Raw genomic sequence first — 27,442 nt, 5'->3', positions numbered from 1 at the left:
TGATAATCATGCATGCAAATCAAAATCAAAGATGAAAACGATGACATAATTTTTTTTAAAGTTTGATTACAATTCCAAAATTTATTATGCCATTCAAAAATATTTTGGTGATCACACATATTTTTCTTTATTTGTTTTCCTTAAAAACCAAGCCAAATTCTTCTGGGATTAAATATTATATAAGCTATTAATAAAAACACAACAGATTAACTCACTGATACTATGGAAAAAAGGAACAAAGAAAAGCCTGACTTCTTGTTGGTTATCTGAATAACCACAGATTTCTGCATTCATTATGTGTTGCTAGCTGAATGTAAATCACTGGATGCACTGGATGTCATGTTGTAGCCATCTAAAAAAAACAGAGCAGTATAGTTAATCTGTGGCAAAAAATAATACACAGTAGACACTGAAGTAAGAAGTAAAATAATTGTATGAATAAATAAAATTAAAAAAATTAATTTGTGTTAATGTGCAACCCATCCAATTGTTTTCTGTGTTGGACTGCCTGATTAAGGTACAAGCACACCTAACAACACACAGCTTTTCCTGCATCTTTATGTTAATTTTTTAATTGTTATTTACCTCTTCCACGTCTCCAGTTCCTTAAAAATCGAAGTCCACTTGACGATGAGTTTCCAGCACTTGTGCTCTAAAATACAATACAAAAAACAAATCATGCAATATTTGAAAAAACAAAACAAAAAACAAGTTGGCTGAGATCCAAAAATAAGGAAAGAAAAAAGGAACACGAAAACTGTTCTTACCCCTGTCCCACTTCTGGACGGTCGTGCATATGATGATATTGCTGACCGCACCTGGTAAGTGAAATCTCAAATGTTACACTACAATGGAAGTTGCACAAGTTAGCTGTAAAAGTAAATTAATTCATGATGCCCAGCCAAACACTAAAAGGAATCTTTTTGTAAGTCTATGGTGATGTTTATCTTGCTTTTTTGTGTGCTTGTGTGGGATACGAACACATACATATAACTGTTATTTATTGAAGTGTGGGCCCACCTGCTGTTTGATACTTTCACCATCAAGTCTGAATTAGTCATTTATATGGATTTACAGAGAAACCATGAAATGGCACTAAAAGGCAGAAGTTTGACTTGACAAGAGGATTTTAGTGTAGTATTATTACAATTCATATTCCTTTGTCAGTAAAGGTTTGTAGACATTAAGCACTTTGTTGGTTAAACCAAATTATATCATTTAACATTAATTTAAAGTAATTCAACAATAAGCACTTATTCATTAACTTGACTTAAAATTGAGCTGTACATACCTTACCATCCAGCAGTGTTCCAAACACCAAAATAAAGAAGCCCTTTTTTAAAAGACAGAGTAATGTCCGTTATCAAGGATTCAGTGATTAAAGATTCTGCTATTATGGTATAAAAAGGTAAAAAGTTTATTTGTACCTGTAGCGAATTGAAGAGTGCGAATGCAATATTGATTCCTATGTCTCTTGGATGCACCAGAAGTCCAGCTCCCAAACCCCAAGTTATTCCAAAAAATGGTGTAAGCACAGCCAAGCTCTTGACAATAACCAGTAAAACGCTCTTTTCACCTGCTTGTGCAGCAGTTGTTCCAACCCTTCTCCTTATAATTTTGTACAAAACCACAACCAGGATAATGAGATTTATCAGCACTATTGAAAGTGCAGGAATCACAAACGCCAGTAGAGCTTTGGACTCATCCCAGTTGAGCCAGCAGATTACATTTTCTCTGATATATTTGTTGTCTGGTGCAGTTGCAGCTATAGTTACTGTTGCTATGATTAGAGGAGCTCCGTAGCCTAGAGAAAATCCAATGGCCAGCATAGATGCTTTAGACAAACCCCCACCAAAGACATTAGTTGTACGGTAGAGCAGCAACAAAGCTGAGGCAAACATCCAGAAGAACAGAGCTAGGTAGAACAAATGGATAAAAAAGGTAGTTGCAGTGCATGCTGAGTGGTTTTTATGATTTGCATCTGAAATGGCTGCTCCAATTATAAACCAAATATCTGCAATCAGGAGGGACACAGCAATGTTAACTATGGAAACATGACGCAGGTAAGAGGTTTCATTCGTTCTTATTTTTCTCCATATGAGGCCTTCAATGATGAGACATATGACCAAGGAACCCATGGAAATGCCAACTCCGATGTAGGTTATATAGTCCAAAATTGGGCTAATTGGACTGTTTGGTGACATCAGGATAGAGAATGAGGTCAGGTGGTTGCAGTTGCAGGTGACAGTTCCAGTTTCATTTGTATTTACCACTTCACAGCCCTCATCATCCCATCCTCCGAGACCATTAAGGAGACTGAAGTTCCAGAAGACACATTTTGGATCTCTCAGTGTATCATTTAAAATATCAAATGTCAAAGAGATATTATTGATTTGGCCACTGGACTGAACAAGTACAACCCTGCCACCGATGACCTTAATCGATGAATTGTCTATTTCTCTTGCAGGGAGTACATTATTCAGCGAGGCAAATGTTATCACTGTGATTGACTTATTTTTACCCTCATTCTGTGGTATTTCTATCACCACTGAAGAATTAAAATCACCAATGATAGGGTTTGTGTATATAGTTCTGTTCAAGATGATAAAAGGCGTGTCAATACCAGAATTATTGAAACTGGCAAGGTGTTTTGTTATTATTTCAAGAGACTGCAATAATGATGAACTAACACCGTCAGGGTTAGAGATGTTATACGAGATACTTTCATTGTTTTTGTTCAGAAAGTTCCATGAGTCCCTTGCCTGATCTGTGGTGAGAACACCTGCAGTTATCAGGATATCCTACAGTAAAAAAAAAAGTATTAGATTGAATAAACAAATACAAAATTAAAAAAAAGCATGTATTATTTAGAATACTCAAACTTCAGTAAACTAGCATGTACCTTCATTGAGTTTTCATTGATTGAGATATTGAATAATTCTATTCTGTTGGCTACATTTCTGAGGATTTGAACAACAGCATCAATATTTTTAGGTGAGTTAACCACTTGCTCAGAATTCCCATTAGTAACATTGCTGAGCTGTTGCAAAAATGCTGGCAGTGTAGTGGCAGTCAAGACCTGCAAGAGTTGAAGAGAAAAAGTATTTAGTTTCACAATTTAACTCAATGTTTAAGTTAGAATGACAAACTTGGGCTTCCTATTTACTAATTCCTATCTCAAAGGTTTTTGTTTGTAGAAATCCTCACAGAATCTGGCTTACGTTTACTACAGTCTTTTAACCTTAATCTGCCTGCAGTTATAAACCGAACAGTGAATACCGTGTAGTGATGCGCGAATCATGAATGAATCGTTCAATACTCGAGAATCACTTTACTGACTCATGAATCATGATTCACAAGCCCAACTGACTCACTGACTCATCCCTGTTGCTTTTAGCAGCAATGTATCTAGCTTATAATTAAAATTGTGGAGAAAAACACAACATCCAGTATCGTAACAAAAAAACTTCTGCTCTGAACTGGAAGAAAAAACCCTGAGTAGAAGCTCACATCAAGAAAATAGCTCCTCGGTTCACAGTAGCATCGCTCTGCCTAAGCGAATCACTTAGGACTCGCTCACCCCCTCCCTCCTGGCTCACAGCTTCTTCTTCTTCTTGGTTGGCAACCAATGTTAAGGCGCATTACCGCCCCCTGGCTCACAGCTCAGTGGACATTTAGATGAGAAAATATATATTTAACACATTTAAGGAAAATACTAATAAAATAAAATAAAATAAAATAAATGTTTATTAAGCAACTTTGATAGGAAATTGCTTAATTTTAGAAATGTTTTTGCTCTTTTTTGCTCTATAAAATAGTTGTTTTCTTTTAGAATCATTCATCTTAGCAGTAGGATTTACATGAAAAGGGAAACAAATTAAGTTTGATTGAAAATGTACATTTTTTGCACTCTCTGGTCAACTGACACAGTGAATCAAATGACTAAAAAACCGATTCACTTTGGTAAGTGACTCATTAAAACTCGATTCAGTAAAAAGAATCGAATTTACCATCGCTAATACCGTGTTTCATTTGTGCCTTCCATGTCTTCTGATCACAAATTGTAAATAGTGCTGTAGTGGCAAAACAAAGAAACACTACTTACTTACTTTGTGGTTATTTATTGAAAAAGTGTTTTTTTGTGCATACTTTATAAACTTAAACTACCTGCTTACTTTGTGGTTATTTATTTGACAAGTTTTATTTTTATTAAATGGGTGACAAGTTTATTTTGTATTAACAGTTTGTCTGTCATCACAAATTGTATTAACAGTTTGTCTGTCATCACAAATGGTATAAAACTGTAAAACATGTATTGCACAAAGTTAAAGGACTTGATAAGCATTGACTCATTGCAGCTTACTTTAATTTCTGTTGTGCGGGGTTTTTTGGTGCAGTGGTTATCCTTTTTTATCTTTTTTTTTCTTTTTAGCTTTCTGAGGTTTGTACTATGAAGCAGAACTTTGTCTTATCCGGGTAACTTTGGGGTGAACCAGGGTTTTCTGTAGTGATGGGATTTCCGGCTCCTTTTAGAGAACCGGCTCTTTCAGCTCCCAAAACTCGAAAAGCACATACAAACTCCAAAGCACGTACAATTTAGGGGCATCTATTTGTACTTGTGGACAATATAAATTGGTTACTTTAAATTAGGGAATATTACATTTCCTACATTTTGTATTTGTATTTTACTTATTCTCAGACTATTAAACAACATCAAGGTTCCAGCTGAAAGAATAATAACTAAAACTGCGTTATGCAAATTTAAACATTTATTTAACTCTTTTTTTTCACCATTGGCACAGCACCTGCCCCAGCTCTGATGCTTTCGGAAGGAAGAGAAGACAAGCTTTATGGTGATATTTTAAGTATCATGTTAGCACAACGCATTCAGAAGGTACTGTTGTCTGAACACAGACAGAAAAATCAGCTTCTACTAGATACTAGTTAACATGTGCAGTTCACATCACTGTAATGCTTTAACCATTTTGGGCTAGAGAGAGAATTCAAATGTTCCTTGAAAGAGGAGAATTATATCTCTAATTTTATAGCTGAAACTTAGTTAACTTAGTAGTTGTGATGTTTGACGTTAGGGCAATTGAATCCAAATAATGGAAAGAATCCCTGTATATATTTAACTTACTTTGTAGTACATAGAGCCCTGGAACTTGAAACTAACACTAGAAAACTAAAGTCAACTAAAACTCAAGTATGTTCACCAAGAAATAAAAACACCACTTAATCCTAAGACCATGATCGTTTTGCTGTCTAACAGGATACCATCCATTTGGAAACTGGTTGAAGGAGCTGTAATAATTTGAGAGGTGGATTCATCTTCCATTATAGCCCAGAATAGAATCAACAGGATTGTGTTGAGAACCATTTATATTTTACATTACATTACATGGTCATTTCCATCATCAGCAAAATTGAAATGTAGAGTAGAAAAAATTAGTCATTTAAGAGCCTATCTTACCATTTGATATAATCTAGTTTTGAAATTTATAGTCACAGTTGTCAAGTAAAACACATAGCAAATTAACTTTAATTAAAAGAGTAACTTAAAGAGAGGTTTGTGTAATATTTTTGTGGCTTCACTTAGGTGAACTTTCTAAACTCTTTAAAATATGTAATATTGTGATTTATCTCTAAGGTACATTTTCCACAATACAAAGAACTAAAAAGAACATGGCAGTTTATATACGTCACCTCAGATTGGTCAAGCAGCTCCTTAATGGGTTGCAGTATGCAGGTGTCTCGTATTTCAGTATATGTTGTGATGTTGCACAATGCACTCTTTTCTCCTTCCTCATTGTTTGCACAGGGTATTCTGGCTCTGGAACCATTAACTGCCTTTCCAAATTCTTTATCATCACACATTTGAGGATCTAATAAAACAAAAACAAAAAAAAGACCTTATTAAATGTAGATAATTTTTAACCTGAATTTAATAAATTGCTTTATAATGTGTTAATACTCACTTCCTTTGTAAAATCTGAGTGTTATTGTTTCTTTGAATTCAGGATAGGTAGTTGATTGACAGGTAATATTATCCTGCTCTTTGTCTGTACAGCTATCAGTTTTATATTGATAGGAAATGCTTTTTTTACCTTTGGATAAATCGCAGAAACAACAAAGTCAATATGAATAGCAATACAAGCTAAACATTCAGATCTGATGTAATATTAATCAGACTAGTTTTTAAAAAGTTTTGTCTCATATTAGTAAATAACGTAAGTATTGCAAGATGAGCAGAGAAATTATTTCCCAATAGCTGATTTGCATTTTGTTGATTCTTTGTTTCAGATTTACCGCTAATATTCACGTTTGTGAAATTAATATTGTAGTCATTGTTGACAGTGCAGCTTAGTGGCACATTTTGACCACTACAATTCAAAAATTTTTGAATTGGGTCCACTCTGATCAAGGGTTTCTCTTTGAGTGTGAAGGCTCCATTGGATCGTTGTCGATAAAATGATTCATCCTTTTCCCGTATGAGCCTGCATTCATAATTTCCTGGAATGAAAGTAAATTATTATATACATAAATAAAATTGTGTTGCCAAACAAAAATAATAATATATGGGTTGACAGTGTCACTTATTTCTGTATTATACAGTTGTAATATGGCTGGTTCTCCTATGCAGATTCAGTGTTTCCTACAAAAAAGCAATAATGTAGCTGATAACGAGTTTTTGCTCCATTTTGTTTCAAGAATACCATTCTCTGTCTAGCAACATTTTATTTTACTGTTATATTATTAAGAGCTCAGCAACCACTTATTTCCAAATTTAAATAGGATTTCTAATATGAATTAGTTGACATCTGTGTTCACACAAGTACACATTTACACTGGCACTTGTAATTTGGTATTTCTTTCTCTTGAGAAAGGCTTGTGCAACAGCAATGGTTTAACTATTTAAATCAAATGATTTCAGTCCTTCTGCACTAATATTGATTGCTCCATTGCAGTAACAACGTTTTCCTTAACCCTCTGGGGTTGCAGCGACCCAGCGACTCCATTTCAACTTGGGTCAGAAGTGCGGACTTCAAACTATATACCAGATTTTAAATTGTGTCGATAGGCCACGTAAAAGAGTTATGATAAAAGATACATGTGATGTTTTTTTCTGAACCAAACAAGTTTTACCCTTAAGCCAATCAGAATGTTGTAATTGCACTTGCTGAATCACTAAAAAATGCTGAGACTACACTTGCATTTTAAATGTATATGATTTGTGAATTTCCCCATGGAATGCAGTTGTTTGCTTCTTACCACTGTCAGCACGAATGAACTGTGACACAGATAAGACTGAGTGACTGTTGTTTTTTGAAATGGTATGTACTCTATCTGCAACTATGACATTGCCATCACGTCTCCACTCTGCTCTCCAGTCAGTACCAAAGAGATCCAATGGTGGATGGCCACATGTTACAATGACTTTATCCTCCCAAAATCCACTACCTTCAATTTTAAAATCCAGAAAACGTGGCTCTATAAAAATGAACATAAATATAAAAAAATGATTAAACAATCATCTGATCTCATGTGTTTTTTGATATGACATTAAACATATATGTAAAATTGAATAAAATCACAAATGTAGACAAGTGCTTACCATCTGATATCATAGAGTAGATTTTTGCTAGCTGGTCAAAAATTCCATTGTTTAGTGTTTGGATGACTGTAGTAGCAGCAGTGACATTATATTCAGCGATGGTGCTTCCACTCCTATAATATGGAAAAGGATTGGAAACGCTAACATTTCTGGCATGTAATGTACATTTTCACTCTCACACCTACAGATAAGTCAATGATAGTTGAGTCATAGTTTTATATTTTCAGTCTACTAGCACTTGGAATCCAATCCCCTAAATAGCTTTGCACTATACTTAACTTAAAAAGAATTCTCCAAAAACCTCACATTTTTCTTCAATTTACGAGTTAGTAGTTTACCATTTGGTAAAATCAAGTTATTATTATTATTATTATTATTATTATTATTATTATTATTATTATTATTATGACCACAACATATTACTCAAATGACTGGAGAACTGGGCAGGTCTTTCAGGAACTGTACTAAACTGGTTCAAAACATACTTAGAAAACAGGAAATACTTTGTATCAATAGGTAACTTCACATCTGAGCAGACAAGTATCACATGTGGAGTTCCCCAAGGTTCCATCTTGGGACCCCTTCTGTTTAACATTTACATGCTCCCACTGGCACAGATTATAAAGAACAACAAAATAAACTACCACAGCTATGCAGATGACACACAAATATATATCACAATGTCGCCAGGAGACCGAGGCCCTGTACAGGCTCTTGGTAAATGCATTGAGGAAATTAATGACTGGTTGTGCCACAATTTTCTCCAGCTAAACAAAAACAAAACTGAGGTCATAGTCTTTGGCGCCAAAGAAAAACGATTACAGGTCACCAGAGAACTTCAATCTATACACCTAAAAACCACAAACCAGGCGAGAAATTTGGGTGTAGTTATGGATGCAGACCTAAACTTAGAAAAACACATTAAGACAATAACAAAATCAGCTTACTATCACCTCAAGAATATTTCAAGGATAAAAGATCTGATGTCTCAACAGGACCTGGAAAAACTAGTCCATGCATTCATCTTTAGTAGGCTTGATTACTGTAACAGCATCTTTACAGGTCTACCTAAAAAATCCGTCAGACAGCTCATTCAGAACTCTGCTGCTCGAGTCCTCACTAAGACCAAAAAAGTGGACCACATCAGTCCAGCTCTGAGGTCTTTACACTGGCTGCCTGTCCGTGAGAGGATAGACTTTAAAGTTCTGATGCTGGTCTATAAAGCTCTGAATGGTTTAGGACCAAAATACATCAGTGACCTCCTGACCCAGTATGAACCTTCCAGATCCCTCAGGTCATCTGGATCTGGTCTTTTATCAGTTCCCAGAGTCAGAACCAGACACGGAGAAGCTGCATTCAGCTTTTATTCTCCTTATATCTGGAACAAACTCCCAGAAAGCCTCAGATCAGCTGAAACACTCAGTTTATTTAAATCCAGGTTGAAGACTCACCTATTCTCAGCTGCATTTTAATAAAGCACCAAATCCACACTTTGATTGATTGATTGATTGATTGAATCTTTATTTTGAACATGTTGAAAAAGTATAAAAAAAATAGAATTAAAAGAGACAAATGAACAAAGCAAACAAAAGGAAAACGAGCAACCACAACTCCAAATAACGTCCATGTTCAAAAAGGAGCAGGAAGAAGCATAAGCTTATTTAATCCCACCCCTTTTCCACTATCTAGTATCAATAGACTACAGAAATACCTCCTTGCAATTACATTATATGTTATGTGTAATTTTTATTTTTTATTTTTTAAATATATACACATATATGTTTCTATCTATCCATACATACGTATATACACACATACGCACATATACACATTTTCAATAACCCCATTAACACCTCAAGGATACACAGCCTACAATTATATATATATATATATATATATATATATATATATATATATATATATATATATATATATATATATATATATATATATATACCCATACCAACAAACCCGTGCATGCGCACACACATGAAAATATTAGACAAGAACACCCTATCAAATCTCTACCTTTTCCCTGTACCCTGTAAAAACCGTATCCTTAAACCGCTTTTAAACTGCGCCATGCTTGGACATTGCTTCATATCTTTACTTAGTCTGTTCCACAGCTTCACTCCACTCACAGAGATGCAAATTTTTTTTAATGTTGTACGGATACGAGGATGTTTTAAATTTAATTCCCCCCTCAAATTGTATCCCCGTTCCCTTTTAGAAAACATTTTTAGAATATTGTCAGGAAGCAGGTTATTTATTGCTTTATATATAATTTGTGCTGTGAGAAAATGAACCAGATCTGTGAATTTTAGAATTTTTGATTTTAAGAATAGTGGATTTGTATGATCTCTGTAACCAGTTTTATGGATTATCCTTATGGCCCTTTTTTGTAATATAAAGATTGATGATAGCGAACATTTGTAAGTATTGCTCCAAACCTCTGCACAGTAATTCAAATACGGTGCAATCAGGGAACAATAGAGAATGTGGAGTGATTTGTGGTCCAGAATGTGTTTTACTTTACTCAAGATTGAGACACTTCTTGAAATTTTGTTATGTATATGATTTATATGAGATTTCCAGTTTAATTTATCATCTATAATCACACCAAGAAACTTATGTTCAAGTACTCTTTCAATTTCCACACCATCTACATGAATCTGCACTTGTGCATTTCTAAGGGAATTCCCAAATAAGATAATTTTAGTTTTACTTAGATTTAGCGATAGTTTGTTCCTGTTAAACCATTTTTTAATTTTGCACATTTCTGAAGTAATTGTATCCAGCAGCTCCTTTAGATTCCCCCCAGAACAAAAAATATTTGTGTCATCTGCAAATAATACAAATTTTAATATATCAGATGCCTTACAAATATCATTTATATAAATAATAAATAATTTTGGACCCAGTACAGAGCCTTGTGGAACACCACAAGCAATGTCCAAGCATGATGAGGAATGGACACCCAGCTTCACAAATTGTTTCCGGTCACTTAAATAATTTTTCACCCATTGCAGTACAACCCCCCTAATCCCATACCGTTCCAGTTTATTAATTAATATGTCATGATTGATTGTGTCGAATGCTTTCTTGAGATCCAGAAATACTCCAGCTGCATACTGTTTCTGATCTATAGCATTCGTAATCTCCTCAATTGATTCGATTAATGCCAGAGATGTTGATCTTTTTGATCTGAATCCATATTGACTGTCAGAGAGTAATTTATATTTATCTAAGAATTTGTCTAATCGTTTATTAAACAGGTTTTCTAGGATTTTGGAGAATTGTGGTAGTAAAGAAACAGGCCTGTAATTTGTGAAGTGGCGTCTATCCCCGGTTTTATACAGCGGCACAACTTTAGCTATTTTCATTTTGTTTGGCACTTTTCCCGTCTGAAATGATAAGTTGCAAATATATGTTAGAGGTCCTACAATTCCTTCAATGACCTTCTTGACGATTTTCATGTCAATATCATTACAATCAGTAGATGTTTTATATTTACACATGTGTATTATTTCTTTTTCCTCCACTGATGTGAGGAACATTGAGTTAGGGTTCCTATCAATCAGGTTTTCACTACATTCTACTGATGGCAGTGACTCAGGAATTTGTTCTGCCAGTTTTGGTCCAATATTTACAAAATAATGATTAAAGCTGTTGACCTTATCAGCAGTGTTTTCCATAATATTGCCATTATCGATAAAGTATTGTGGATAACTTTGTTGTCCAGAATTATTTTTAATGATACCGTTTAAAACATCCCATATTCCTTTCATATTATGTTTATTGTTGTTCAATATTTTACTATAATACTCCTTTCTACATACACGTATAATATTGGTCAACTTATTTTTGTATTTTTTATATTTATTTTCAGCATCTTTTGTTCTTGGTTTTAGGTATTCCCTATAGAGTGTATTTTTCTTTTTACATGCATTTTGTAAACCCTTAGTGAGCCATGGTCTATCTGAATATTTGTGCTTTCTGTTGTATTTTATTGTTGGACAGTTTTTATCGTACAACTCCATGAATATTCTTAAAAATATGCCATATGCAATATCAATATCAGCTTCTTTGTACACATTGTCCCAGTCCTGATTTAATAGATCGTTCTTAAATGCAGTCATAGTTTCTTCTGTCCTTACACGTCTGTATCTCAGTTGTTCTTCATGCTGATTTTTCTTATAATTAGTGTCATAAACTGCAAAAACTGGTAGGTGATCACTGATGTCATTAATTAATAATCCGCTCACAATGTTGTTTTCCATATTGTTAGTGAAAATATTGTCAAGTAAGGTGGCACAATGTGGTGTAATTCTGCTAGGCCTGGTTATTTTAGGATGTAAACTCAAACTGTACATAGTGTTTAGGAATTCGTCGGTCATTTTATGCTTTTTTGGATTCAACAGGTCAATATTAAAATCACCACAGATAAACATAACTTTTTGATTTGTTTTAGAGAATATTTCCTCTATGAAGTCATTAAATACTTGAATACTAGAGCCAGGTGTTCTATATATACAGCTAATTATTACATTTTTTTCTTTTTCCTTATAAATTTCAATTGTTATACATTCTAGTAAATTATCAATTACAGTTGTCATACTTTCTACCACCTTGTAGTTTAGGTTTTTATCCACATACACAGCTACTCCCCCTCCACTCTTGTTCCTTCTATTTACAAAATTCACTTCATATCCCTCCAGTCCAAAGTCCATTCCTTTCTCCGCATTGATCCATGTTTCAGAAATGGCAATAATTCCAAATGGATTTGCCAACTCATTTAGATATTCCTTTATATTGTTGAAGTTGGCATACAGACTTCTGCTATTAAAATGGATTATTGATAATTTATTTTCCGTGTTGATGGTGTGCTTAAACTGTTCATCAGTGAAGTAGCAGCAGTTACAGCTGATGTTGTAGAAGAAAACTTTTAAGCTTAAATTTCAAAACTTACATTTAACTACTGATTTTATCTATTGTTCTGATTTTATCTGTTTTGATTTTATATACTGTTTTGTTTGTTTGTTAATTAGTTTGTTTGTTTGCTTGTTTTAATCAATTTTAAATCATGCTTTTTATTTGTTTTTGTTTCTAATGTCTCTGTAAAGCACTTTGAATCACATTGTTGTTGAATTGTGCTATACAGATAAACTTGCCTTGCCTTGCCTTATTATTAATAATAACAATAATAATAATAATAATAATAATAATAATAATAATACATTTTATTTATAGGTGCCTTTAAGACCCCCAAGGTCACCTTACAATAATACAACAATACAATATAATAAAGTATAGCAAAACAAAATTTAAACATAAGGTAAAAAAAAAAAACAAGCATGAAAGTATATAAACAAGTATAAAAGGGTATGGAGTTCTGAATAGATGGGTTTTGAGACGTGTTTTAAAAGTACAGAGAGAGTTTGTAGTTTGAAGAGCTGGTGGAAGTGCATCTAAAGTCTTGGGGCAGAGCAACTAAAAGTCCTGTTAGAGAATTGTGCATCAATATGGTTGTCATTGTGCAAGATGATTAGATCTTTAGCAAGGTGATTAGATCTTTAGCAAGAATGCTCAGCTCTGTTTTCTAAACACTGGTTCGTTAAAATGTTACGCCATATATGGGGTGACTGAGGATATTGGTGACATCACATGCTCACACATCGCAGACACACACGTCCCATGTTCACAGGTGGGTGTCTTATCTGTCGCATGATTAATGAGATGTTTGTGTAAATACTGATGTTAATAAAAGGACTGTGAGAGGGGTCCCAGAGTTTGGAGTTGGCTGAGATCAGATGAAGAGCTCAGGCTCCCCTTGCAGCAAGTAAAAGACAAAAAGCACTGTGGTCGTACACAAATGATTGGTCTCTGAGCCAGCGGCGTTTAAGTGTTAGACCCAACAGGTCTGTAGTCACGCATACATATGGAGAAGATCAGATAAATATGGAGGAGCGAGGTTATGAAGCTCTTTGAAAGTAAGAAGCAGGATCTTGAAATTGACACAGAGGTGAATTGGAAGGAAATGGAGCTGTTTAAGGAAGGAAAGGAAATTGGATCGATACTTTGCTTTTATCGTTCAAGTTGAATATGTAGACCTATTTTCCTTTGGAAAAAATAAACCTCAACCATGCACAATGAAAAATGTCTGAACCTTTTTGTGTGCTCTACAGACAGAAACACTGACATATACCAGGTCGCCAAAAACCCAGTTTCAAAACACATGTAGATCACAGTGATCACAATCACAGTGATATAGTGGTGATTAAAATGTGTTCAGAGATTTCATCTCATAAGTCACGGCACACTACCCTTTCCCCAGTTAGCTGCCTGATTGCCTTTGTAGTGTGGCAGAGCACTTCTGTGAATGAGTGAAAGTGTGAATGTTGAATGTTTTTGTTGAAATATCCAGGCAAGTATATACATGTAAAATGAAAAGATATACGTGTTCAAATAGCGTCAATTAACACACAACTTCAGGTTTTTTAATTTCTATGTGATTATTCTTATAACTAAACAATGAGAACAAGTAGTCTGATGTCCTGTAATCATTATGAAGCTATAATTTGAAATACAATAACACATTGAGTTTTTGAACAAAGTATTGGTATTGGTTGAAAAGGAGACTCTGGGTTGCTGCATCTTGTTGCTGTTTCATCTTAAATTGAATTCAAATTCAAATTCAAATTCAAATTGGTCATGCGATTTTGACGTGCCGGCGTGTCCGTCGACCCCAGTGGGTTAAATAATTTTTTGAATAATAATTTTGAAAAATATTTCTTCATGTCATTATGCAGGCCGCAAGTAGGGGTGACATGGGCTGCAAGATTGAGACCCAGGCATTAGATCCTCTTAATGCATTTTTGTTTGGGTTTCCACTGGCGTGGAATTACCAAAAATAGAGAGGGCATTGCCTAACATATGAAACAGGAAAAGACCGCTGTGTAATTCCTTTATTTGTAACTGTATTCTGAATATCATCATTTTAAATGGTAACTGTAATGGAATACAGTTACTCATATTCTGTATTTCAAATACGTAACGCTGGTACATGTATTCCGTTACTCCCCAGCACTGCTTAGTTGCAACAAGTGGTTATTTGAGTTGCTGTTTCCCTCCTATCTGCTCAAAGCAGTTAGGGCACTTTCCTCTGAGCTTTGATATTAGCAATGCATTTTTAAAATTCATTCATTTATTTATTTATTACAGAGAACTGTCGCTCACTAGATACACAATATTGCCAAAGGTTTTCACTCCCCCACTTAAATCTTGGGCGCAAGCATTTCCCTACATGTTGAACTGTGTATGTGACAAATAAAATCTGAATTTGAACTCTAGCATTTGTGAAAAAATGGGTCATTCTCAGTGAATTCTAGAATGGTACAGCTGTGAACCTTTCTTAGTACTGAATATTCTAGAGACAATTATTAGTGGCAAACAATCAGTGGGGATTTTATGTGATGGGTAATATAAAATAGTGCTCAGATGTTGCCAAGTTTCAGCAGAGTCAATTGTTACAGCCAATGACTTGTCAGATACTTAGACAAATCTGTCTAATCTTCATGTGGCCTCCAGGTTAGCTCAAGAATAATGTGTAGAGAGCTTCATGGAATGGGTTTCCATGGCCAAGCCTTACATCATCAATTGCAATGCAAAGTGTAGGATGTGGTGGTGTAAAGCATGCTGCCAGTAGACTCAAGAGCACTGGAGTGATTAATAACGCTTCTCTGTATACGATCTTGCTCTGGTGGTTGCCAGAAAAACTGTATACGACTGACTGTTGAAGAGACTGAAATCCTCAAAGCCTCATCCGCCTGAGTCGGTCTAAATAAGGTGCTGAATCTTTAGCCGTATAATTATTGGTAAAGTATGGAGTTCTGGAATATATAAAATTTGTTTGCGCTATGGTTATTTTCTTAAAATTCAGGATTATAAATGTAACAAAATAAGTGGAAGTAATCATTCTGTAATGATTCTGAATGAATGAAGTGCAATAGTATCATGAATAGGAGGTGTTTTTGTACAAAGGTCACGATGAACAGTAAAAAAAGGATTTAAGCATGGTGCAACTGGTGTCATTTGGGTCAAAAGTGATTTCAACAGGACTAGGGAAAGGGGAGAGTAAAGTTTGTGAAAGCGTATAAAGTGATGTTTCTCTTAATAAAGAACTGCTCTCCGGATTTTGTCACAAGCAGATGAACCATTTAGAGAGCAAACTCTTCCTCAAAATGTTCCATCTGCTTTGTTTTTAAAGTGAGGAGCACTGAAGGATTAGGCATGGCAAAGCAAATGCCAATCTCCATTTAAAGTCTAATATTGTGGACAATCCTTTTTTTTCTTTTAACTCTTTGTGAAGCATCAAAAGTAAAACTAGGGTATGAATATCACATCTCATAATGCTTCTTACAGGTTGTTCTAGCTCTTAAAATTAACAGATCTCTGGGACCTATTTTCCTGGGCACTAAAGTTTAACCTTGCTATTCACCAAGTCCATAGATGACTCAGGAAAACTGATTTTATAGATGTGGCAGTTGAATGTGCCTACCTCTACGATTGCTCCTGGGTTGCCTCATCTGGATTTACGTGAATTTCCTCACCACCAGCTTAGGCTACGTCTACACTAATCTGGATAAATTTGAAAACGGTGTTTATGTCTAGAAACACTCCGCGTCCACACTATCATTTTCAGTTGTTTTCATCCACACTGAAAAAGCTACGTTCCTGTACTGCGTATGCATGAAACGTCTGCCGTTTATTTACTTTACGGCTCTTTGAAATGTTGCGGCAAAATGTCGAGGAAAAGTGCTGAGTTTTATCTGAAGGTTTCTGGAGCATGTAGAAACTTATATTATTCTTTACAGTTTTTTCTGAATGCTTAAACCCTAACTGTGATTCCTGTAGCACAATCTCTAAAACTATTCAGACTTATAGCAAAACCACTCACTGAGTTTGCAAAACTAAAAGCACAAAAACTGCTTTGCACTCAGTTTGCAATTTTGTAACACACACTTTGCAAAACTGTAGGCACAATTCACTGCACAACACTCAATTACCAAATTTCCAACACACTCCTAGCAAAAGTATACACATGTATGGCTATCATTAACACTAATTTGCCAACTGTCTGGCACACTTTCACATGTGAAAACTTTTTTAGATAATTAGTTCACTTTGCAATCAGCCTAAGCACTATAATACAGGTAAGCTGTGTGTGCGGAGTACAATGGAGGGAGCAGAAAGAGTGAGAAGTAGAGGAAGCCGAGGAAGAGGACGTGGAGGTGAAGAAGTAGGATGAAGAGGATGACAAGGACAAGGAGGAGCAAGAGGAAGACGAGGAGGGGGGAGAGGAAGATGAGGAGGGGGGAGAGGAAGGGTAGGAAGAGTAAGAAATAGAATTGCTGATGACATCAGAGCTACAATAGTGGACCATGTAATCAACCGTGGAATGACCCTGAGGGTAGCTGGCCAACGGGTCCAGCCTAACTCGAGCCGCTACACTGTAGCAAGCACCATAAGGACATCTTGAAATGAGAATCGGTTAGTACAGTCACTTCGCACAAAGATTTGTAGCACTGCCATATGCCAATGAGAAACACACCAATACCATTGATGTAAAAATACTGAAATTGTTACTTTACAGAATTGCTAGATGACCAGATGCTGGGGGCAGAGGAAGCATGTTCACTGCAGACCAAGTAACCCATATAGTCATTATGGCGATTGCAAATAATCCTATACTTGGAAATAAACACTTGTGTTTGTTTTGATGTGTTTGAATAAACACCAGGGGCCTGTTCTTCGTACCGCGCTAAGTGAGTTAGCTGGATGAGATTGTTGACGATTTCGCGTGATCCTGGATCGTTCGGTTCCCCGAAGCCCATCCGGGACTTGCTGTCATAGCAACAGAGCCGTAAGCGTAAACCTGCTGGGGAGCAGGTTTACTTTATGTAAACAGGATTAGATCGCGGCCACGCAGGTATGTCCGCGTCATTCATACGAAAGCAACAGCGATATTCCACCACTGTTTCACCATAAATAAATAACATCAATGTAACTAAAGATAATGCAGCACTTGATCCTTTTATTGATTTCACACAGATACATACAGGTCATTCCCTAAAAAAGGGAAATGTACTATTAACATTCTATTACATGTATGTGATTATTACAGATGTAATTCATATTTCAGAGTAGTAATTGTAAATTACTTCGTGTAATCAAGATGAGAGACCACGGCTATAAAAGCGAAGGTGGATTTGGGAAGTCTGTCGCAGCCATGTCCTGTCCGTTTACGCGAGCAACCCATGCGGAAGGTGCAAGATTGATAAGGAGAGTCCTCAGAATTCAGCGTATATTGCGGGACAGACAGGATCCTTTAGCTCAGCGCGACAGTGTGCTCATAGAGAGATATCGATTTTCCCGTGAGGGTATTATTCACTTAACCAACTTGTTGACGAGGGGGTGCAGGACCACCACCTGTCTTTTTTTTTGCTCTGCCCTTTTCTTGGTTGCTGTTATGAACAAACAAACAGATTATTTCAGGGTCTCTTTCCAAGAGACGACAAGCAATATAAGTGATAAATATTACCATTCTGTAGAATATTCTTATATTTCACTTTTACTTGTTCCCATGTTCTAGTGGGTCCTGTTGTGGCTCTCATGTGAAAGGGGATATAATATAACATATTATAATATAATATAATATAATGTAATATAATATTGGATAATATGGTGTGATATGATAAATCTACCCTACCGCCTACTGGTGTTGGCCAGAGGGGCCGATGGCGCAATATGGCAGCCTGGCTTCTGTCAGTCTGCCCCAGGGCAGCTGTGGCTACAACCGTAGCTGCCTCCACCAGTGTGTGAATGTGAGAGTGAATGAATAGTGGCATTGTAAAGCGCTTTGGGTACCTTGAAAAGCGCTATATAAATCCACTCCATTATTATTGTTATTATTGAATTACTTACGAGTTTGATTTGTCAGCAACTTTCTGCCAGCCCTCTCTCCTTGCTTTTGCAGCCTTTGCAGTGTTCCCTTGCGTTTTAATTAAACTCTGAAACTCCTGAAATCCCTCACTCAAGAGTTCTTGCTCTGCTGCCGAAAAATACCGAGCGCGCTCCTTCGACATTTTCGCCGACCAATCAAAGGGTTGCCGATCAATGTTTCTACTATCGATGCGTAGCCCCTGTTGGGCCACCCAGTGATCTCACATTACTTCATCCAGCTATACTAATCGTCAACAACAGGTGTGTTCGGGGAACCGGAATAGCGAGCTCAGAGTTAGCGCGATGATTTGGTCTTGGATGTTTCATTTGATCTTGGATGTAGTAAGCGACGTACGAAGCACAGGGCCCAGTACTTGAAGTTTGGATCCCTCCATGCTTATGGATCTATGACAGAAGTATGAGCTCAAACTGACATAGCCTACCTTGTGCACAGAGAAAGCAAAAGCCAGATGTGTTTTGTATTCATACCATCAATGTGCAGTTGGCGCATTGTGTGCTTAGTAGATGATGGCTTGTGTGTACTGTTTGATACGGAAACACCATTTTTACGAAGGTGTGAAGAGTTAATCTAGCTGTGTTTGCTTTTGCAAGAGAACTACAATGTTTTGATTATTGGGTGACAGGTTTTCTTATTTGTGTGAAGAGTTTTGCAAAATTAGCCAATAGTTACAAAAAATGTGCTTAAGCAATCAGAAAAAACTGTAAATCTAAAAATGCAGTTTAACCAGCCACAGCTGATTCTCATTGTAGATGAACATCTACACAGGTGTTACTCCTTCAATTTTTCAACTCCTTCAATTCTGGCATGCCAGAAGATTCTTTCCTAGGTGTATTGCCCTAGATGACATAAGATGTGATGTGGATGGGAACCTGTGGCCAAATGGAGAAGACCGAGTAGATTAGCATTACTATTGTATGTGTATCAGTGGATGGTGTGTATACAAATTCTTGTATTTTGGGATTACTTAGTGCAAAAAACTAAAAATACATAAACAAATATTGACGAATTCTGCATGATGTCTAATTCATTCCAGTAACATATATTGAAATTATAAACAGAGATGTGTCCTTGTTTTACACAAGAAAACACTGTGTAATGCTACATGTTGCTAGTGTTTTTTAGGTCATTGTTTTGTGGGTGACAAAGTGTGTTTGTCGGCTGTCAACCTTTGCTAGTGTTCTGGAAGAATGAATTTATTTGAGACCTGAATAAAGTGTTTTGGTAGTTGTAGTGCATTTTGAATGTGAAATGAACTGCTTTGCCAAGCTGAAGGTCAGTTAGGAGAATTGTGTGAAGAGTTTTGCAAAAGTGACCTAAGTATTGAGAAATGTGTCCTAGCGGCTGTAAAAAACTGTAAGTCAAGTTCTTGGCCTGTATTAGAGTCTCAGTCTGCCTCTGTATAAGGTGATGATTATACAGATGTTATACTAGATGTTTTTGCCAGTATGGTGTGTGTGTAAGTGATTCATGGGTAGTGGAACTTTAGGTTGTAGTTATCCCTTTTTTGTAGGGCATTTATGTTAAGAAGCTTCAAGGTAGCCACATAATGATTTTTTCTTTTGACTTGCAGTGTTGACACAGAGGAGAAACTTTTCAAAGACTGTAACAACTGTAAAAAAACAAACAAACAAAAAAACCTAAACAAAGAAACAATTGTTAGGATTGGTATATTAAAAAAGATAATGTGACTTACCGGAATTTAATTAATTGTGCTGTGATTTTGTTCTTCTGTGCTTCTGCTTGAATCTGTTTGAGATAGTGACATTGCCAAACATGAATTAAACCACCTGAATTGAGTAGTTTGAGATTATGTGAAAATTGAATGACACAAAGATGGGGCTAATTGAGACTTACAGCAGTGCTAACATTTCTGAAAAAAACACTGTTTGGATTATTGTATGTGTCACTAAATTCCACATTTATGGTCAATTGATCTGTTGTAACAGAAGCAGTAGTTGGTGTTATTGTAGTAGTTGTGTTTGCTGTTGTTGTTGTAGTTGACATCGCTGTGGTTGTAGTAGTTGGCACTCTTGTAGTACTCGAAACCCGTGTTGTTGTTGTGTCTGTCATTGGTGTGGTTGTATTTGGCATCAGAATTGTTGTATTGGTTAGAATTGGTGTTGGTGCAGTTGTTGGTAATGGTTTTGTTGTAGTAGGATCTGGTGTAGTTGTGTTTGGAATCAGTGTTGTTGTGTTTAGCATTGGTGTTGTTGTAGTAGGATCTGGTGTTGTTGTGTTTAGCATTGGTGTTGTTATAGTAGGGTCTGGTGTTGTTGTGTTTAGCATTGGTGTTGTAGTAGTAGGATCTGGTGTTGTTGTGTTTGGCATTGGTGTTGTAGTTGTAGGATCTGGTGTTGTTGTGTTTGGCATTGGTGTTGTAGTTGTAGGATCTGGTGTTGTTGTGTTTGGCATTGGTGTTGTAGTTGTAGGATCTGGTGTTGTTGTGTTTGGCATTGGTGTTGTAGTTGTAGGATCTGGTGTTGTTGTGTTTGGCATTGGTGTTGTAGTTGTAGGATCTGGTGTTGTTGTGTTTAGCATTGGTGTTGTAGTAGTAGGATCTGGTGTTGTTGTGTTTGGCATTGGTGTTGTAGTTGTAGGATCTGGTGTTGTTGTGTTTGGCATTGGTGGACAGGGAATGATATCTGTGGAGAAACATTCAAGAATTCCTTATATTGTTTTAGTGACACGGAGAACACTCATGACGCAAACTTGATGAATTTAAAGTGAATAAAAAAAATACATCTTGTTATAAAAACGACAAGGTCCTTACTTGTGACTGGTTCACAGAATTCTCCATCAGGAGGAAATCCCTTTATGCAATCACAGGTTTGTGAGGTAACATTACTGCATGCGCCGTACTCATCACACTTGCCACATGACCAAGCAAACTGGTCTTCACACTGACACTGGAGTCCTCCAGTGGAGTTTGGATAGCACCCTTTTCAAGACATTTAAAAGAATAACAAAACACAGTTCACAAGTCATACAGCACCATATGAACAGCATTAAATGTGTTGGAGTGTTGGAAGTCAAATAAGATCAGGTCCTTACATGTGGTGAAGTTCAAGTCTTTCAGTGTTAAAGACCCAGTGATGATTTTGGGGAAGGAGAAATTTCTCAGAATATTTCTGAGCACAACACTGAAATTCTGGGGCACACTAGATGCTGGGATGTGCAGTTCAAGGTCTATATCAAAGTCCACTGGTGCTGTGAAGGAGAAAAGGGGAAATCCATCACATACAACTGTTGCAATGATGGGAAACTATATTTACGTGAAAATGTAAAACTGACCCAAGTTCGACTCATGCATGTTACAGATTTTCAAATACCTTTATCATTTAAGAATGCATTACTTATTAAAGTATGTTACTTGTCCAGGTTTATCCATTACCAACACATGGGTTTAGGTCAATGCCTAAAAAGCTACTTGGTAAGTTTTAGAAAATTAGCAGCGGCTGAGCTAAAGCACAACAGTAGCCATATCTTTTGAAAGTGTTTTCTTTGTTGCCAAATTGATGGCCTCCATGTTTTTCTCTCTAAATAAAATATTGTATACACTTTCCATTGTAAAAATAATTTCTTACATATTGATAATTAATAACACACCCAAAATACAAATGAAACATAACAAGATCATTTGTGTCTTTGAACAGAAACAATCAGATAATTCTGTAGTGATGACTTCACAAACTGCCATGAGACTGGGATGCTCAGTTCGTCTGGTGTTTCTTCAAATACAATTTTTTATGTTTTAAGAGTTTACACTATATCTCAGGCATACAAAGAAACAATAGAGGTGATGTTTAGAACATCCTGTACAGTATTCTTTTAAAGAATAAGAATGTATAAATGTGTGTCACATTTAAAGAATTTGCAAATAATGAACGCAGTGTTAGATCTGTCAATGTTTCTTTAATACAGTGTGTATAGAATGAATTGAACTGTGCTTCCACAAATGAATAACAAAGATGTTTGTCATACCAGGAGGTGGTGTTGGGCAAGGAGCGACGCCTGTGGAAAAACATTATATGTTTAATTATTTCAATTTCAAGCCAGAAACTAAACACCATGACTTTGGTTATGTCATAGAAATGTCAGCAAGGATAATGAATGCAGTGTTAGATGTGTTAATGTTTCTTTAATACAGTGAGTATAGAATTAATTGCAGTGTGTTTCCACAGAGCAATTCATATCTAATGTCTAATCACTCTCATAACACAATGTTAGGTAATCAGACAGTTGAAAAGTTCATTCATTTATTTGATAAAGGCAGTAGTCTGTTCATCCAACAGCTAGATGATATCAGTTCTTACTTGTGATTGGTTGACAGAACTCCCCACTCAGAGGAAATCCCTTTATGCAATTACAGGTTTGTGAGGTGACATTACTGCATGTGCTGTACTCATCACACTTGCCACATGACCAAGCAAACTGGTCTTCACACTGACACTGGAGTCCTCCAGTGGAGTTTGGATAGCACCCTTTTCAAGACATTTAAAAGAATAACAAAACACAGTTCACAAGTCATACAGCACCATATGAACAGCATTAAATGTGTTGGAGTGTTGGAAGTCAAATAAGATCAGGTCCTTACATGTGGTGAAGTTCAAGTCTTTCAGTGTTAAAGACCCAGTGATGATTTTGGGGAAGGAGAAATTTCTCAGAATATTTCTGAGCACAACACTGAAATTCTGGGGCACACTAGATGCTGGGATGTGCAGTTCAAGGTCTATATCAAAGTCCACTGGTGCTGTGAAGGAGAAAAGGGGAAATCCATCACATACAACTGTTGCAATGATGGGAAACTATATTTACGTGAAAATGTAAAACTGACCCAAGTTCGACTCATGCATGTTACAGATTTTCAAATACCTTTATCATTTAAGAATGCATTACTTATTAAAGTATGTTACTTGTCCAGGTTTATCCATTACCAACACATGGGTTTAGGTCAATGCCTAAAAAGCTACTTGGTAAGTTTTAGAAAATTAGCAGCGGCTGAGCTAAAGCACAACAGTAGCCATATCTTTTGAAAGTGTTTTCTTTGTTGCCAAATTGATGGCCTCCACGTTTTTCTCTCTAAATAAAATATTGTATACACTTTCCATTGTAAAAATAATTTCTTACATATTGATATTTGATAACACACCCAAAATACAAATTAAACATAACAAGATCATTTGTGTCTTTGAACACAAACAATCAGATAATTTAATACAGTGTGTATAGAATGAATTGAACTGTGCTTCCACAAATGAATATCAAAGATGTTTGTCATACCAGGAGGTGGTGTTGGGCAAGGAGCGACACCTGTGGAAAAACATTACATGTTTAATTATTTAAATTTCAAGCCAGAAACTAAACGCCATGACTTTGGTTATGTCATAGAAATGTCAGCAAGGATAATGAATGCAGTGTTAGGTGTGTTAATGTTTCTTTAATACAGTGAGTATAGAATTAATTGCAGTGTGTTTCCACAGAGCAATTCATATCTAATGTCTAATCACTCTCATAACACAATGTTAGGTAATCAGACAGTTGAAAAGTTCATTCATCTATTTGATAAAGGAAGTAGTCTGTTCATCCAACAGCTAGACAATTGCAGTTCTTACTTGTGATTGGTTGCCAGAACTCCCCACTCAGAGGAAGTCCATAACTTTTGGTTATGTCATAGCAATGTCAGTAAGGATTTTGAACGCAATGTTAGATCTGTTAATGTTTCTTTAATATGCTTCTAAAATGCTTCTATTTCTTCAGCTGCAAGTTTCTTACTTGCGTTTGGTTCACAGAACTCTCCATCAGGAGGAACCCCTTTGATGCATCCACAGGCTTGTGAGGTGACATTACTGCATGCACCGTATAGGCCACACTTTTCACATGACCAACCAAAGTGGTCCTCACACTGACACTGCATTCCTCCGGTGGAGTTTGGATAGCACCCTGTTAAAGTCATTCAAAACAATGACAAAACACACCTCATAAACCATGCACCAGAGTATGAACACATTTAAATCTGTCCGAGTACAAAATTCTTACATGTGGTGAAGTTCAAGTCTTCAATTATTAAAGACTGAGTGATGGTTTTGGGGAATGACAAATTTCCCACATAGTTTCTGAACAGATCAATGAAATTTGGGGGCAGGCTGGATACTGGCAAGAGCAAGTTAAAGTCTATATCATACTCCACTGGCACTGTAGAGGAGACAAAAAACAATCACCCCATTTATTTAAGATGTTTCTACTTCTGTTGCAACTTTATATATATAATATACATGTGAAATACATATATCACATGTATATTAAATTACATGTGATATATCATTTAGTGATATAGCTGTTGGTGTAGCTAGTGTTGACACTGAGAAAACATTTCTCAAACATTTCATAAATTTTAAATATCTCTCGTAAACAAGAAAATTGCGACTACAGCAACTGAACCTTTGAAACAAATTTCATACAAATGGTCAGAGGGCCCGGTGGCGCCAGTGTCCGGCAGCCTCGCCTCTGTCAGTGCGCCCCAGGGTGGCTGTGGCTACAATGTAGCTTGCCATCACCAGTGTGTGAATGTGTGTGTGTGAATGGGTGGATGACTGGATATGTAAAGCGCTTTGGGGTCCTTAGGGACTAGTAAAGCGCTATATAAATATAGGCCATTTACCATTTTTACACAAAGTTATGGCTTTAGGATAGAATTCAAATCAACATCCTTTACACTTTAAAAAAAATTACATTATTAAATCCTTTCACAGAACACAGACGTAGAAACCTCAGTCTAACTACATATGCTGGATAAATGTACTTACATTTACATTACATACTTACTTACCTATCACATGTGATACATGTTTGCCTAGTCCTACCTGGGTTGCTGGTTTTTAACTGGCAATATTGCCCATCTGCTGGAAGTCCATTAATGCATCCACACGTATCACCAACGATGGCATCACAGGCCTCATAGTCAATGCATTTGTTATATGACCAAGCAAAGCTCTCCTCACATGTGCACTGGTATCCAGTTATGTTTGCAGTTATGTTTGGTGAACACACTGAGAAGAACACAACACAATGGTTCAATGTGACACTTTGAGTGAATAAGATTGGCAAGCAATGGAGATGCAACATAAATGGATGTTTTACCTGTTGTTGTATTAATGCTTGTAATCTCACCAGTGGCGTTGATCAATAAAGGAAAACTGAGAGTGTTCAGTATCGACTGGAATTGTTCCAGATTTGAGACGCTTATAACAGCTTGGAACTCATACTCAGTGGAATTTGATGAAGCTAAAGGTAAAAAAAAAAGAAAAAAAAAGAAAAACCCAAACAAACCATAAAGCAATGATAACACTGATAATCTGGACTTGGTCAGATACTGTTATTGCTATTCAGTTCTGCTTGTTCATTGAATATCCTCCCTCGTCTAGTTTTTCAAAGCACTTTGCAAAGCATGTTTTTTTTTAATAAATACAATTATTATATAATTATATTATTAGTCAACAAACATGTGTTACGTTGTAGTAACACTGCTAAAATTTTACTCACTTTCTCTTTTTTGTCTTAGATGAATGCTGGATTCTTCTGCACTCATTAACTCCTGGAAGAAAATCCAGGAGGAAAATGATTTGTTTCACTGTATTTTTTCATCATTATACATTCATTCATTTTTATTCTTACCTCAAAGAAGCCGTTTAGAAACTCTCTGTGTCTCTCATACTTAAGACAGTTCCATATGACTAGGAGAATAACGATGCATAACGAGACCTTTCGTAATGTCATCCTAACTAAAGAGAAAAGAACACAAGTCCTTTTAATAAAATCAGTCATTATTCACGGTGTCATGCTGCTGGCATTCCTTCTGTAAATGGGAGCCAACAGGAAGGCAAAAGGTTTTCTGCCTTCCAGATAATGTGCTGCTCAACTTGTTTAAATGTATTTGGATCATACCAGCCTGTCAATGTTTATTTGTTAGCATGCAAACAGAGTTTTAAAAATGTTTAACTTCAAACATTGTCAAAGTCAACAACTTGTAATACTAAGCAAAAAAACAAAAAAACAAAAAACTGATGGTCTATATACAGTATGAGAATTTTCGAGTGCCAATAATCTTTCCTGTTCTTAGATAAGAAAATAGTAACTGATGTTTTAATTTTCTTATCACAGTTGTGTCACGGTATTGGGTCGTGTGACCCAGCGTTCTGAGTTTTCCTTGTATTTTGATATTCATTGTTTCTTTCTTTGGTATTAGCTTCTAGGTTTCTTTAGTCCTTGTTTAGTACGGGCGATCGTGGCTTAAGAGTTGGGAGTTCGCCTTGTAATCGGAAGGTTGCCGGTTCCAGCCCCGGCTTGGACAGTCTCGGTCGTTGTGTCCTTGGGCAAGACACTTCACCCGTTGCCTACTGGTGGTGGTCAGAGGGCCCGGTGGCGCCAGTGTCCGGCAGCCTCGCCTCTTTCAGTGCGCCCCAGGGTGGCTGTGGCTACAATGTAGCTTGCCATCACCAGTGTGTGAATGTGTGTGTGAATGGGTGGATGACTGGATATGTAAAGCGCTTTGGGGTCCTTAGGGACTAGTAAAGCGCTATATAAATACAGGCCATTTTAGTAGATCCATTTATGTAGTCATCCCTGTGTTAAGTATTCCCTGTTGGCTCGTGTCCCCATGGCTCCTATTTTACTTTGAAAGGTCTTGTGTTTCTTTGTACTACATGTTTAGTCTTACTCTCCCCTTTAATGTCATTATGTTTCATTCTAGTCAGCTGTGTCCTCATGTGTCTCCACTTCCCCTGATCACCTCATGTATGTATTTTTGA

General features: G+C 36.3%; 1 protein-coding gene across 1 annotated transcript; it reads right to left on the bottom strand.

Annotated features, from left to right (window-relative positions):
- LOC146645634 (uncharacterized) lies at window positions 1-26,459 on the bottom strand. The gene is made up of 26 exons (XM_085394703.1): window positions 26,310-26,459; window positions 26,178-26,229; window positions 25,776-25,919; window positions 25,499-25,684; window positions 24,675-24,830; window positions 24,411-24,578; window positions 23,919-23,948; window positions 23,233-23,388; window positions 22,952-23,119; window positions 22,620-22,649; window positions 21,690-21,845; window positions 21,409-21,576; window positions 21,172-21,280; window positions 20,493-21,087; window positions 20,332-20,384; window positions 7,616-7,728; window positions 7,273-7,491; window positions 6,310-6,513; window positions 5,979-6,107; window positions 5,707-5,885; window positions 2,903-3,079; window positions 1,428-2,801; window positions 1,292-1,333; window positions 768-818; window positions 586-652; window positions 1-352 (listed from the first exon to the last, which is right to left on the bottom strand). Exons 1-26 carry the CDS (start codon window positions 26,457-26,459, stop codon window positions 294-296), a joined length of 4,935 nt encoding a protein of 1,644 aa, XP_085250829.1. The 3' UTR covers window positions 1-293.
- Window positions 26,460-27,442: the final 983 nt, after the last annotated feature.

Source organism: Rhamphochromis longiceps, linkage group LG20 (assembly GCF_057381845.1).
Source record: "Rhamphochromis longiceps isolate RC_006_pf linkage group LG20, R_longiceps_female_GT1.1, whole genome shotgun sequence".
Taxonomy (NCBI): Eukaryota; Metazoa; Chordata; class Actinopteri; order Cichliformes; family Cichlidae; genus Rhamphochromis; species Rhamphochromis longiceps.
This window is presented reverse-complemented; position numbering and strand designations above follow the sequence as displayed.